Below are 16,085 nucleotides of genomic sequence, written 5' to 3'. Positions count from 1 at the left end.
TACCCTCTACCGTACGTTAACGGCAAAGCACTTTCAACCCGGTGTCTGAAATCTGCCATACAAGTTACGTTACCACATCGTCACGCAGACCACTTTCCCAGTAAGGGTCAAACGACTTACGACAACAACAACTCCTGTTCAAAACTCACCTCTTCTCCACCACATACAGATAAGAGACCACCGTCCACCCACCCACCAACACACCCACCCACCCACCAACACACCCACCCACCCACCCACACACCCACACACCCACACACCCACACACAGTTTAATCCAGTCAGAGTGTCACGCTGTCAAACAAAGACAGGAGTATTAATCCCAGTCTCCAACACTTAACCGTACTGAGCTACAGCATGATCTGTCTGCTGCCACTAGGATGTCCATAAACTAGAGATGGTCCGATATCGATACCAGTATCGGTATCGGCTCTGATACTGCCTAAAACGCTGGTATCGGGAAGTACTGGAGTTTCTGCACCAATCCGATACCACGTAATAAAGCCCTAAAGAAATTCTACGTTAAAGAAGTTTATTTATGTTCTTTTTCCGTTATAACTGATTCATGTTTCACAAAGAGTTTAACCTGAGCCAGACGGACAACAAAGATAGAAATCATACCACATCCATACAGGGATAGTAGTATACAGTTGTTAAAACATAATAAAATATACAACACACTGGGATCGGATCAGTACTCGGTATCGGCCAATACGCAAGTTCAGGTATCAGAATTGGTATCGGGAAGCAAAAGAATGGTATCGGACCATCTCTACCATAAACAAACAGAAACACACCTGCGCTCTTACCTGAAGTTAACTAAGCTCATCTTAGCAGGTGGGTCGTCGGTGCGCAGTCGGTCCAACGCTCCTTTCAGTACATTGTTGATTTCCTGTTAAGAAAAAACACACACAAACAGACCCATTCAGTCAACGTGAGATCAGCTACAGTGACAAATTAGGAGGGTTTCCATTTACAGACACACACTAAACAAACAGTAGCCAGTCGGAGAATACGAGGAGGCCTGTCGCCAATTAGCAAAACAATCTAACGCCGCCATCAATCACCTCTGCAGACGGCGAAGAGAGAACGACCGGCGGACGTTGAGCTCCCTACCCCGCGCCGCTGTCCCGCTGTCCTTCCTTCGCTCTATGTATATTTCTATCTGCCCACCTCTCCCTCCCTCCCTTCCCCTGCCTCCATCCCTGCCCTGTGTCAGGCGAGGCTCTATTTTTAAGTCGACAAAATCAACAACCCCGGGGCAAAAGAATAAAAAGCAAGAGGGGTGGGAGAAATGTGGGAAGAAGGAAAGAAAATGACGGCGTCAAACTGTTGCGAGACACTTAAACATGCTCGAGGAGTGGGAGAGAGAAATTGCCCAACATCGTTAAAGACAAGAGGGGTGCAATTAGGTCCTTCTGCCTTGTCACTTTCATTGTGTCACCAGTACTGATGGCTAAAAAGCTCCCGCCCACCAGCCCGCTCCTTAGCAACTCCCCCACCACACCCAACTCCCCAGTGGACCCTCTGTCACACACAGAGTAAATACATGCTTAATAACACACAGCCCCATGCATACATTTCGTGCAAACATTACCTACACATATCGACTCTGAAAAGCTGAAAACATAACAATTGTGTATTTATGAACAAACACACACACACACACACAAATGCCTGATATACTGCCTGTACAGATAGTGACCCACTTATCTGGGCAGTGTGAGTTTACCGCACAATAGAGCGCATGTGTGTGGGGGGGGCAGAAAGATGAGCTGGAGGCTCCATTGTTGCTGTGCATCTTCCCGCAACGCCATTTTCTACCACGGACAGGCTTCTCCTCCTTCAGCACATACACACGCTAATCACAGAGTAGGTTTCTGGCACATAGCCTTTAGGAACACGAGGTTGGCAGGTGAACACATGTATACACACTTGCACATCCAGGTTTACTGTCCCTTGTAACTGAGCTACTACAGTACACTCATGTGGTACAATAACATAAAAAAACACCTTGTATGTTTGCTTCACTACAACTATATGATTGTATATATATATATATATATATATATATATATATATATATATATATATATATATATATATATATATATATATAAGATATGGCATGTTGAAATGCACAACCACGCATATACAAACCTGCCATTTTTAATGCATTACAACATTAAGGGATCACGCCGTAATGCCCAGTCTGAATCTAATCCCTGATTGAGAGCATTGATTTTTCTAGACATAAAAACAGCAGCTTCCCTCTTTGGGCACCCTGCTGTTTCTCAGCCAATCAGCTCGCCCGGCTCACTGCTCGTATTATCAACGCACAAAGAAGCAACAATAGTGCCGAGTACGTCGGTAAAACCTTAAACCTTAAGAGTAAATCCCATTTGTAGCATTGTATAGATGGGATTAGTTATTACTGTGCTACACTTTTACTTTTATTTATGATTATTATTAGTAGTAGTAGTATTAATAATTATCATGGATGCTTTCATTCACTCTATTTCACAATGGAATGGAATGTGCTAAAATTCAGGTAGTGTATTAGCTGTAGTGTTGAAGAACACCATAGCAATAGCCAGCTCTACTAGTGGGACTACTGCTACTGCTTCAACTGACACGGACCTCCATCTGTGCTCACATTTCAGCTGGAACTTCAACTTCTTCAACTCACACTTGAACTGACAATAACTTATTTTAGCCAACACTTTATACTCATTTTAACGCTTACACTATATTTAAAAAGAATTAAAAAAAAAAAAAAAAACACTGTTCAGAGCTGACTCTTTGGGCTTACACTTCAACTGCTATCACCACTTCCACTTTAGCTGCTACTTTGACTTATTTCAGTGATTTAACCTAAGCTACAACAGTTTAAATATGAGACATTTAAAACGGTTTCAAATGTTTCAACTGCAGTTTTGTAGCAGAAGTTAGCACGTGTACATTTTGTGTTATACATTACTGAGTGATTTCAATGTGGCAGGCTTCGTGGTCCCGGGATGAAAGCTCAAATAATTTGTGAAACCTGTCTGGAAACCCATCTGTGCACAACTAACAGGTTGTCTGCGCTGTTATTGTTGCACACTGCCATACATGTTTTTTTATGTTTTGTGTGCTGTGTGAGTGACGGGGCAGTGTGCAGCAGACATATGAGAGATGAGGTGTGCGAGTGTGTTAGTGTGCGTTTTCAGACGGATGAGTAATGAGGTGTGTGTTTCTTTTGTGCATTTCCTCTGGGTGCTGTAGCCGTCTGCTATACGTCAGGCGGTGGAGAAACAGCATTTGTGTAAAGAAAGAGTGTTTGTATGTACAGTGGGGGAAATAAGTATTTGACCCCTTGCTGATTTTGCAGGTTTGCCCACTTACAAAGAATGCAAAAATCTACAATTTTAATCATATGTACATTCTAACAGTGAAAGACAGAATCCCAAAGAAAATTCCAGAAAATCACATCATATGAATTTATTAAAATTGATAACCATCTGATGAGGAAAAACAAGTATTTGACCCCCTGGACAAACAGCATGTTAATATTTTGTAGAAAAGCCATTATTGGCCAGCACAGATGTCAAACGGTTTTTATAGTTGGTGACAAGGTTTGTGCACATTTCGGCAGGGATGTTGGCCCACTCCTCCCTGCAGACAGTCTCCAAATCATTCAGGTTCCGAGGTTGTCGCCTGGCAACTCGAATTTTAAGCTCCCTCCAAAGATTTTCAATCGGTTCAGGTCTGGAGACTGGCTAGGCCACTCCAGAACCTTGATGTGCTTCTTCTTCAGCCACTCTTTTGTTGCTTTGGCCGTGTGCTTAGGGTCGTTGTCGTGCTGAAACACCCATCCTCGACCCATCTTCAGCTCTCTCACTGAGGGAAGGAGATGTCGGTCCAGAATTCCACGATACATGGCCCCGTCCATCCTCCCTCAATACGATGGAGTTGTCCCGTCCCCTTTGCTGAAAAGCACCCCCAAAGCATGATGTTGCCACCACCATGCTTGACGGTGGGGATGGTGTTCTTTGGGTTGTACTCGGTGTTCTTTGCCCTCCAAACACGACGAGTTGAGTTGAGGCCAAAAGTTCTATTTTGGTCTCATCTGACCACATCACCTTCTTCCAGGCCTCTTCTGAGTCGTCCAGGTGGTGAATGGCGAACTTCATGCGGGCCTGTACATGTTTCTTCTTGAGCAGGGGGACCTTGCGTGCGCTGCAGGATTTCAATCCATGACGGCGTAGTGTGTTACCAACCGTTTCTTTTTGTAACTGTGGTCCCAGCTGCCTTCAGTTGATTCATCAGTTCCCCCTTGTGGTTTTGGGATGATTCCTCACCGTTCGCATGATCAGGGACACCCCACGAGGCAAGATCTTGTATGGAGGCCCAGACCGAGGGAGGTTGGCGGTTGTGTGGTGCTTCTTCCATTTCCTGATAACTGCACCGACAGTTGATCTTTTCTCTCCAAGTTGCTTTCCGATTCTCTTGTAGCCCATCCCAGCCTTGTGCAGATCAACAATCTTGTCCCTGATGTCCGTAGAAAGCTCTTTGGTCTTGCCCATGGTAGTGATGTTGGATGCTGGTTGTTTGGGTGTTCACAGGTGTCTTTTATACAGGTAACGAGGTGAGGCAGGTATATTTGATGTAGATAATTGGTTCGGATTGGGGCTGTGTCTTAAAGAAAGACTAACTGGCTTGTAGGAGCCAGAATACTTGCTGTTTGTCCAGGGGGTCAAATACTTGTTTTTCCTCATCAGATGGTTATCAATTTTAATAAATTCATATGATGTGATTTTCTGGAATTTTCTTTGGGATTCTGTCTTTCACTGTTAGAATGTACATATGATTAAAATTGTAGATTTTTGCATTCTTTGTAAGTGGGCAAACCTGCAAAATCAGCAAGGGGTCAAATACTTATTTCCCCCACTGTATATGCACTGCAGGATCACAGCTTCAGTATGCTAGCAAGTGCTCCTTGACCTTCATCATATCCATCACATCAACTGGCTGCCATGGTCACATTCTTTCACCTGCGTTCCCTGAGAAAACACAAACTTACAATCCTCAAGGGACGGAAACACACACACACACACACACACACACACAAATACACACACACACACACACACACAAATACACACACACACACACAAATACACACAGACACAGACACACACACACACACACACACACACACACACACACACACACACACACACACACACACACACACACACACACACACAAATCCGGCTGCCAACGTGACAAACACACACTGGGCAGACAGACAGAATTTAGTTTAGCTAGCTCAGGTGTCAGCTTTTTACATCACGGCAGAAGGAAACATCACCACCGGACAGAGTGTAACATATTAAAGTCCGACTTTTCTGCTGTGTTAACAGGTATTGCATCACTGCACCTCGAGGTGTTGAAAATCAGCCAAAATGTGGGAGGCAGAGCGAGGGAGCAGGAGAGAAAGAGTGCATGAAGGAACATAACGAGCATTAGGAAATGATGGAGGAAAGAAGAGTCAAAGAATTCACTAGGTACTGCTGTTAGCACCTAACATTAAAACGTCTCGGTTATTCGCTTCGAACATGGCAGGAAGTCCAAATCACTTAAAGGCCAGTTTTATTAGCTCCTCTGATAAAGACTAAAATCAGTTACTGCGTAGACTACATGTGAATCGAAGACAGAGAGAAGTGGGCCAACCTTGGCCTCCAACATAGCAGGCAGTAAAATCAATTAAAGGGGCAGGGCACATATTTATCACTGTATCAGCCTTAATTACACTTTATCTAGCTTTCAATACCTCTTTGAAGACAAGAAGGGACAGAAGTGTGTGTGTTACTTAGAAGTCTATGTGTGTTTAAGTAAGTGAGTGTGTGGAGATTTGGGTGGGGGGGGGGGGGGGGGGGGGGGTGCAGAGGAGCGGTACAGTGGATGAAGTGATAGCGTATTGATCTATGGAAGTCCATCAGGCCCAGGGCTCAATAAGCCCAAGAGCTGTGACGGCCTCCAAGCCTTTCACACACACATAAAAACACGCTCGGACCCTCACACTCTGCAAGGCAACAAATCTTCTTTGTTCTCCCCTGGTGTGCCTGGGAACCATTTTTAATTATCTTAATTAACATTGTGGAAAATGATCTCTTGTGACCTCTTTATTATATGTTACACATTGTGATAATGGGTCTCAGGAGCTTTTAAAAATGAAAATCATATGCATTGTCTCTTCTTTATTCACATATAATAAAGCAGAAGTGCCTTGGAAACATTGTAAAGTTAACAGTTATTTTAAATCATCTATAATGGGCTGTTTGAGGAGTATCAGGCCTGAAATATGGGCTTCGTCATTGTGTTTACTCGGCGCCTGATGATGCCTGGGTTCTGAATAGTCACCGCTGTGTCGAAGGCAGCGGGGGTAAACAACAGGACTCCCTCTCTACCTGAGTTACCCCCCCCCCCTCCACACACACACACACACACACACACACACACACACACACACGTGCCACTGTGACCTCACACAGCCTCTGTCCTGCCCACCACACACACTCCCACACAGAGGGACAACTAAAAGGCAGCACACCAAGTCCTCATTAATGGTGGTCTGTTTGGGGAAAAGAAAAAAGAAAAAAAAAAGAAAAAGAGGAGGGCACTTGAAAAGCCGACCCTTTCAAAGTGCAGCCTGGGGCTTGGAGCAGGACCTTAAGAGGAAAATTCACTCAGTCTTCAATGAGAGAACGACACACGCCAGAGAAATAATGGCAAAGTTATTTAATAATTTTCCAAAACTGGAATGGTTTCAGTTAAAACACGTTTCACCTTTTGAACAACTAGGTTGAACGGTGGGAGTTCAGCCGCTGGAAATTGAACGTTTTGTCCAGTGTTTGCCTCTTTCTCGGTTATTTTCCTCTAAGAGCTATTAAACAGAGGACGAAATCTCAAATATGAATTGATCTACCAGGCTGATTTACATAATTAGCATCTTTAGCTGGCTAGTAACTAGTCAGTACTTTGTAACTTGGTTTTGAAATAAAAGTTCTTATTATTACCAAACCTTAGTCTCTAAAAACTATAAAACAGCTTTTTTTTCTACTCCTGAGGCCACTGCTTACCGCTTCAGAAGACCTGTTGCTGTGGTCATCAGGTGAGGGCGTGGCTCTCATCACATGGGACGGGGCCACAGCCGAATCACTGCTGCTCCTCACCAACAGAGGTGTGCCTGGGTGGACACGGATACAGATACAGTTAAGGGACACAGAAAGAGTGAATGCAGGAAGTTCAGTCACGTGTTCACTTGCATGACACTGTAATGAGTTTTATTTGTTTAATTAACAATTGTTTAACTGTTGCCAAGAAGCCATCTCATAACTGATTTTGTCAAACTCCAAATGCATGAGGATAATCAGAGTAGGGGGACAGAAAAGAGGGAAGGAGGCGAGAGAGGAAACAAACACAAGTTTTCTTTTGTCTTTTGGCAACTTTCACAACGAGCAGCTGGCCAGGCCGGCATCTTGTTCAAATAAGCATCAGGGAGAATCAGAGGGTTAGACAAACCCCTGAGGCTCTCGGAGCTCTCCAAAACCAGTTGACACCAAAGCACTCAAAAATGAACATTTAGTGTGTCTGTTGGCTAATGGGAATTCTGAAGAAAATGGACACAGAAATTATACAGACGAGTTTAGAAAATAACATCTAATTCAAACAAATCCGTCCCTGTATGTTAAACACGTGTATACAGTAGATAAGGGCAGCAATTAATTTCAAGATGACTCATAAACCCTTAGAGTGGACCAACAATCACCCAACCCTTTCAGCTAATACGCCCAAGCCCCACACCCACACTACACATATTCATATGACCAGCTGTTGCCTACATGCCCCCAAACACACATATACACACACACTTGCCACAACCCTTGCCTGCAGCCTAAATGAGCTGGGAGAGGTAACATGGGCAGCTCTGAATCCACAATAAAAAACATTTCAAAAAGAATCTAATTTAGACCTTTGTGCCGCCTTTTGCTTTCAATATCCACCCCAAAGGGGAGCGCACTGTTATTTGCGGATGTAAAACTCATAGCAGGGTGTTTCCAAATCTAACTCGACAGAAGAGAAAATAAAGACGGGGGAGAGTGTGTGATCAACAAAAAGGGAAGGAGATAGCCGAGAGATAGTGACATCGAGGAGGGAGGGAGGGAGGGAGGGAGTGAACTAGGGCGGGAGGGAGGGACGGAGGGAGAAAAGCTAGAAAACTGACACACGGAGAAAAGGGAAGGCAAACAAAATTCTCTTCTTTCCTGTAATCAATCTCTCTTTGGAGGGTCAGTGACAGGGTCCTGGTCTAACGTGGTCAGAATAGAGAGAGCAGAGGAGAACAAGTAGGGAAGAAGGAGCAGGAAGGGGTGTGTGTGCGTGAGAGCGTGCGTGCGAGCGTGCATGCGAGCGTGCGTGGTTTGTGATTGCAGACAGATGAAAAATGGTCATTCCAACCATTCCAGACACACGTACAAATATCTTTTACAGCTCAAACAATCTCCACATTGTGATCAGGTTTGTCTAACTCCTAATCTGTATTAATTAGCAAACATTACCAGTTATTCTCTGCTGGACTAGTTGCAAGTCCCAGTCTCACCCTCCATCTGCCTGTCTTTCACACTCTCTCTATACTTCGACTAATTCAAAAGGTGTCGAAGAGCACAAAAAGGTTGGCTTCTTTTAATTAGGGCTCAAGTCTTCTTCTGGTTCTTCTCAAGCTTCCAGCTGCTGATGTCTTGTATTACTGAGGAAATCAACAGAACGTGGTCTAATCTGATTTAGAAAAGCAGAATTTAAGACTACGCAGAAACTACACAGGGAACAATATGATTTGCAATATTGAAAAGTCCTTTGATTTAACACAGAAATATCTGGGAAATAAAAGGTATCTTCTCAGTGCTGCCATCAAAAGGAATCAGACAAAGACATAAAACACATCAGACAGCGCTGCAACATATTAATGGCTTCTGATTTCTCCATCTGATTATCTATTCATCTTGTGTGTATCTAAAATAGGTCAAACACTGAAGACACTTTGCAGTGTTATTAAATGAGTCTTTAGTTTGAATCATCTCTTAGGATGCTATGGGCTTTATGGGAGAACTTTCTAAGCATATCGGTTCACTAGTGCGTCTTTTCAAACAACGCAACCTCACAAAGCACTACGGCATTTCTACTTCTTTACATTTGTCAGACCAACACATGCAACAGTTTACAAGATTAGAAGGGCCATGTATAGAAAGCAGTAAAACTTAATGGATGGTTCGTTGCTCTGCCTGCTGTAGCCACCTGTAAAATACATCTATGGGAATGCAGATAAAAATACACACACGAACACCGAACAGCAAGCACGTATCAGGTTTTAAAACATACATTTGCTTTGAGCCGGTCTGCTGAGATAATACTGAAGGAATATGGGAAAAAGTTGACATCTACTCTTACACTGTGATGAATTGCACAACATTAACTCAAACTGCAAGGACAATAGGTACATTAAGTACCAAAATACCTCCGCTGCTGCACGGCCAGCTGGACTAAATATTAGCACCTGCTATAGATTTTGAAGATACTGAATGATGGATTGTAACAAGATTTCCAAAATGGCTATAATGGACTTTGGATATGAGTTCTACAGCACCTCAAGTTATGACACCATGCATACTTTACGGCAATGTCAATGATGCAACTTTGTGAAGTGGCCAAGGCTGCTTCATGGTCACAGTCAGGGTTCATTACCCGGCAGTCAGGCCCATAAATCCAGCGGAGTCAAATCCGCCTCCATCAATCCTCCCACCACTTAGAGCCCCCGGAGCCCGGCCATGTGAAGGAACCTGAGGGTCACTGGCTTTGAACTCTGACCTGCGTTGACTTCTGGAGGGTCAAGCGGTGTCACAGAGGGGCGGGGATATTGATGAGAGTGACCGTTTTAACTCTCACAGGTCAGCCACTGTTCGCTCAGTTATAAACAAGACTGGCTCAGAGCCGATACTAATCAAAGGTGACTTTAGCGTGGGTTAATACCTATATAGAATGTAGCCTTTTTGATACAAAGCAGGTTTTGCCTTTGATCAAATGATGAAAATGAAATCTGTGGAAGTTGTGGAGAGAGACTTGGTCTTAAAGAAGCAGTGTGGCATCTGTAGCGCTCAGAAGCGGAACATCAGTCATGCCCTGTGTGCATTGTGAGCAGAATTTCCGTTTATTTTAAGAACACAGACATGTTTCTGACTTTAACGTGGAGTCGCCTGCCTAAAGGGTGGAGAGGAGGTGGAAGCACTATAACTTTGGATGTATTTTAGGTTTGCTAATTTGATGCCAACTGTACAGCCACAACCACAAGGTACCCTGCAACTTTAAATACACTTCACCCGCCAAACTCATCTCAGTGACCACTTCAAGGCCGGAGAAACAAATGGAGACACACTGAAACACACCCAAGTTAGGTTCCTCCCTTATCTTTCCGTTGAGACTTGTGTAATTGGAGAGACCCTGAAGAGGCCTTGTGAACATTGCCAGTTTTGTGTTTATCTGCCTCTGACTCTCCATCTGTGGCTCACTGCCAAACTAGGCTCCTTATGCAATTCTGGGAACACTAAAGTTTATTTTAAGAATTTCCTCTTGTTTTCACTTCTGTGAAAGTTCTGCAATGCTAGTTCACTGCCGGGGAAGGATGAAAACAAGCATGCATCATGTTTCTTGTTTGGCTGTGTGTGTATGCGTGTGCTTGGCTACACGTGCTAATCAGTGTGTGCTTTTTGTTTGTCTTTGAGTTTGTGGTGTATATGTGTGTACTACACGTACATTCATCACAAACTGTGACTGTGCTTCTGTGTGTATTTATATTTGTCTGTGTGTGTGTGTGTGTGTGTGTGTGTGTGTGTGTGTGTGTGTGTGTGTGTGTGTGTGTGTGTGTGTGTGTGTGTGTGTGTTTTCATGCCACAGGCCAGGGGGGTCTTGTTTTTCTCCCAAATCGATAAAGCAGCCCGGCTAAGGCTGCTCATGGGATGATGCGATAAGGACTCTCTTCCTAGAAGTGTGTGTGTGTGTGTGTGTGTGTGTGTGTCCGTGTAGCAGCAGATCAATGCAGGTCTAATCATCCCACTGGGGCAGTGTCCAATCACCCTGTTCAAACAAGCAGTCCAACCTGACACATTTTGAAGCCCGAGTGATTACCGAATTGCGTCTTGTCCTGTCCACCACCACTCAGTGCGATTACATGCACACTATAACCAGATTATTGAGAGTAATCAGATTAAGGTGATAGTGTGATTAAAGCATTCACATGGTTTGGAGTGACCCAATTTTTTTGGTTCCCCCAGTTTACACGATTTGTCAATAAATAGGTTATCGTCAGGCAGGATGTGTCTCCTACGTGACACATCTTATGATCCCGAGCAGAATGAAGTTCTGATAGTGCCACAGTAATACAGCTATCAGGTTATGTTTACTCTAATGTTGACTTTAATTTGACTGCGATAACCCAGTTAAAGTGTTTACATACTGTACACGACAGCCTGTATTGCTTTTAGCTAATCTTGTTTAACTCTTTATTATTATTATTTAGAGGCTTATAGAATAGCCACTACAAAACTGATGGTCCGCATACTAGATGTGATCTAACACCTAGTAAATAACCAATCTTGTTACATCAAAAGGGACAGCAAACACACACAGACACACACTCGCCTGAGACCTTCCCAGCAGTGGATGGGTGACCGGTTCTGGGTTGCTTAACTTGCATGCTGGGTTCTTTTGTCAAATTGTGTGTGTGTGTGTGTGTGTGTGTGTGTGTGTGTGTGTGTGTGCGCACATATGTCTGTATGACAAAAGCTGCCTTATTGCTTTGAGTCTAGCTCTATACGAGGGGCGTCACAGGGTCACCTCATAACTAAGTTAGTCAGGGTTCAACAGGGCTGCAGAGCAGGTTAGGGGGTGGAGGCAGGAAGGGGTCCTACTGGGTTGAAGACAGGATGGGGGGCTGGAATTAGTCCATTCACGCTCGGCTGGACCCTGGGCATGCTAACAGGCTACAGTGCTAATCTAGTTAGAGCTGGAAGCCATGCAGAGACAGAGGAGAGGGTGGGGATGGAGAAGGTATCGAGTGGGGGTGGATGGGTCAGGTTCTAGAGGGCTGGCTGGTGAGCTGGATGGCAGCTGGTTAAAGCTGAATAGTAGAGTAGGCAAGAAATGACTGGCTGGAGTGGAGAGGGGCCAGATAATGGGGGCAGAGGGCAAATGCGGGCAGAGGGAGAGGGAGAGGGATGGCAAAGGGCAGGTGTGTGTATGTGTGCGTTTGGTGGAGTCTCACTGTTTTTCTATAGCCAACAGATGGAGCGAGGAAAATGAAAGGGGTGACTGGGTGGCCCAGTGATTAGACGGGCCCATCCAGGCTCACTTAATCCTTTATGTTGTCCTTTACCTTCTCTTGTCATTTAATAATTAATAAAAACAAGGCACTGAAATAGAAAAGAATGATACGTGCAGACAAAAAATCCTGCTCTAGATTATTTACAGTCAAATGTATCTAAAGCCTGAACAGACTGTAGCCCAGACAGAGCAGATATTTCCCCAGAGGCTCCCTTAGGCTTCTGACTGACTAGTCTTGTGATGATGTTTCCCACTGGAGATGCACCATGACCCAGTAACTTGTTCACTTTATTTCCTGACTGCAAAAAAATAAAGTAAAACTGCCATTCCTTGCTCATTTAGAAGCAGCATTTTTAAATCATCATGTGCACATATGCTGTTTGTCAAAGTGTCATTCTCACTTACCTTTTAGTACCTGCCTTATGGAAGAGACCTTGATCAACTCACTGAACCATTTTCTTTTCTTTTTTTTAGCTAACTCTAACCTCTGACTTTACAAGAAAATAATTTCCCTGCAGGACTTGTACATATGTATGTAGACAACAGAGATAAAAAAAAACACTTTATTTATCACTGAACTACTTCATAAACTGCATTCCAGAGAGACGCAATTGGCTGCACAGCACTACATTATTGTAAGTGTATACATATACGTGAAGTCTCCAACGGGAGGCTTAGAATAAGTGTGAGTGTGGTTATGAGGGTCACACACTCAATGTCCACAACATAATGAGTTACGTAAGTAAGATATTTACTCTGTCAGAAGCAGAATCAGAGTATATCCATCACCTTAATGGTGCTCAGAGGGAAACTTTTGTCAGTATAAGAAGAATAAAGACGTGACAATGATTAATGTCATGTTGGACAATTAAATACCGTAATAGACTTCCCCTTAACAAAATCTAAAGCAGTGGCAGGACAGAGGTGAGGAGTGGCACTTGGTTAAATCTTAAAATACCCTGAATCGCTACATTTGAGGCTCTAGTCTGAGCAACGTCTGAAAACAAGAACAAACTAAGTAAAGAACGTTCAGCGAGGACAGCAGGAGAGAACGCTGCGTCAACGCTGCATCTGTTTTCACACGCCATCTCGTTACGGGCAAACATCTCTCTTTGCACGGCAGCCTCGGCTTACAGCTGTTCCATAAATGTACTTTCTGACTTCCTCACCCTCAGAGTCACACGCCTACATGAACACACACCTCCTGCCAAAATAAAAATGGAAAAGTGTTGATTGAGCATTGCTTTAGTTTGTTGGGTGTTTGAGATATCCGCAGCAACTTCTCTTACATTTAAAACTAAAATATCTCTGTTCTACACAACATAATATTTCCACCTACCTAAGGATTAAAAAAAAAAAAAAAAAAAACCTTGGACTGAACAAATTCACAAGAAAACATGTCCACAATTCTGACATACTGGCTTTGAGGACAGCCTCGTTGACTTCAATCTCGCCTCCGATTGGCTCCTGGTACTCCAGGTGGGGAGAGTATTGGAGAGGTTCAGGGCTGGGGGCGGCACTGGAGTAGCCGTTGGACATGGTCTCTCTGGGACTGTCTGTCCTCCCGCGCCGCACGTCAAACACCGATACCAGCTGGAAGAGACACACAAGAGAGTCAAACTGTGTCCTAAATATTGTCAGATACTAAACATAGCGTGCACACGATCTGAAATCAACCAAGAGAATCTAAACGAGGAGATTTCTGGCATCTGAACAAGCTGGAAACACGTTGTGTAGCGTCTCCACTGTGCCATGATCACAGAGAGGCTTTTATGGGATTGATCTTGCCAACAGTGGGGATGCAACCTGGTTCATTCTGCCAAGTGTGCGATGTGTGTGTGTGTGCGTGTGTGGCAAGCGAACTGAGCTGGATTCACAGCTCGTACAGCGCATAACACAACAGCAGCTGCCACTTCAGCCACACAATAACTTTCTTCGTTTTGAACGAAGGAAAAAATTATCTGACTGGTTTAGAGGTGTTGACAAAGCATCGTGGCGAGGCGAGGTGAGGTGTGCATGTATGAAATTAGCAGTCAAATGAGATCTGACACAAGAATGAAAAGCTGTCAAACACAATGACATGGCTGCCACAATGAGACGATGGGAAGAGACAAGGGCGCCAAATGAACAGGGGATGGAGGGCAGAGTAACGACAAACAATCCTAATTGAGACAGGAACATGATGGCAGATAGAGCGAAAGGGGAACGTGTGTACGTGTGTGTGTGTGTGTGTGTGTGTGTGTGTGTGTGTGTGTGCGTTGACTTGCGGGGCCGTGCCATCATACGTGGTTTGATAAATGGACGCGTGGCGGCGAGACACTCTCATTAGACGGTCCTGGAGAAGGAAATGACCACTTAATGAAAAGCAATAACCGCAGTGGAATGAAGGATGGATAGAAAACAACAGACGAGTGGAGGACGTCAATTAACAACAAAGAAGCACGGAGGCTGCGTGTGTGTGCGTGTGTGTGTTTTTAAGTGTGTAAACAATAAGCACAGAGGAGGCGGCAAAATATGTATCATCCATCACGCTGTGACGGCGCCTCTCACCTCAACCTCTCGTGATTCAATATCCTCATGACACTTGGTCATCGCCATGCAGAGGAGATTCGTCTGCTGCCTTCGTGTGTGTGTGTGTGTGTGTGTGTGTGTGTGTGTGTGTGTGTGAGAGAGAGCATTAGAGAGAGTGAGTGAGTGAAAGAAAAGATGAAGAATTGAAGGGGCTGGCGGATGCAGAGAAGACAGAGAAAAGAAAAGACAGAACGCCGGGAAAACAATCTGATTGGCCGCTTGATGGATGCTTCTTGGGCTCTTTCTCTCTTCTTTATCTGCTTTCCTCTTCCCCTCCTTATCTCCATCCCTCCCGAGCCTCCGTCTCTTTCTCCAAACTCGCTGACAGCATCAATCAAAGAAGTCTCAGAGCGTAATGTGATGTGCGCAACCACACACACACACACACACACACACACACACACACACACACACACACACACACACACACACACACACACACACACACACACACACACACACACACACACACACACACACACACACACACACACACACACACACACACACACACAGATTTATACGTTTGGAACAACAACTTATTTTAATGTGTGAAGGGGTGATGATGATTTGCTTTCCGGGAGTTTATTTTTTTACGGCTGACACAGGCAGGGAGGGATGCAGATGAAGGCCGCCCTGCTGTTTCCACTCATCACTCAATCAAACACAAAGTAGCAACAAAATGAATCACGTATTGCTTCATTTGGAACAAGCGGACGTATAAAATGGACCTTTGAGGCACTGTTTTTCAGCTGTGATGAAGACTTTGCATTGATCTCATGCGTTGTAAGCCATAACCTTCAACCAATCAGGTGACATCCAATCAAGGGACTTTGCATTTACACCTGCTAGTGGTATTCCTCCCTGAAAAGTCCTAGCCAAAGATCTGATAAATAATACAAAAAAAAAAAAAAAATTTGCTTCACAAAAATGATTCTTTAAATAGAAAATTAAAACTGATAAGTATTAAATGGACCCAGGTCCATGCAGACTGAAAGGATAGCTGACAGCTGATGGGTCAAACTGAGGTGAGAAAAAGCCTGTCAGCCTGTTTAAATGCTTGTGGCAAATCTACACTGATGCCATTACTTAAGCAAACAT

At 44.1% G+C, this 16,085-nt stretch overlaps 1 protein-coding gene across 1 annotated transcript in view; it reads right to left on the bottom strand.

Moving 5' to 3' along the window:
• Positions 1–16,085, bottom strand: part of pard3ba (par-3 family cell polarity regulator beta a) — a 145,307-nt gene that overhangs the window by 104,310 nt on the left and 24,912 nt on the right. The window contains exons 3-5 of the mRNA XM_028571803.1: positions 13,832–14,006; positions 7,124–7,230; positions 809–891 (exon numbers count right to left, since the gene is read on the bottom strand). Coding sequence (XP_028427604.1) covers positions 809–891; positions 7,124–7,230; positions 13,832–14,006 — 365 coding nt within the window. The remainder of the gene's footprint in view (positions 1–808; positions 892–7,123; positions 7,231–13,831; positions 14,007–16,085) is intronic.

This window comes from Perca flavescens, chromosome 24 (assembly GCF_004354835.1).
Source record: "Perca flavescens isolate YP-PL-M2 chromosome 24, PFLA_1.0, whole genome shotgun sequence".
Lineage (NCBI taxonomy): Eukaryota > Metazoa > Chordata > Actinopteri > Perciformes > Percidae > Perca > Perca flavescens.
Note: the sequence above shows the minus strand (reverse complement) of the source record. Positions and strands in the feature narration are given on the sequence as shown.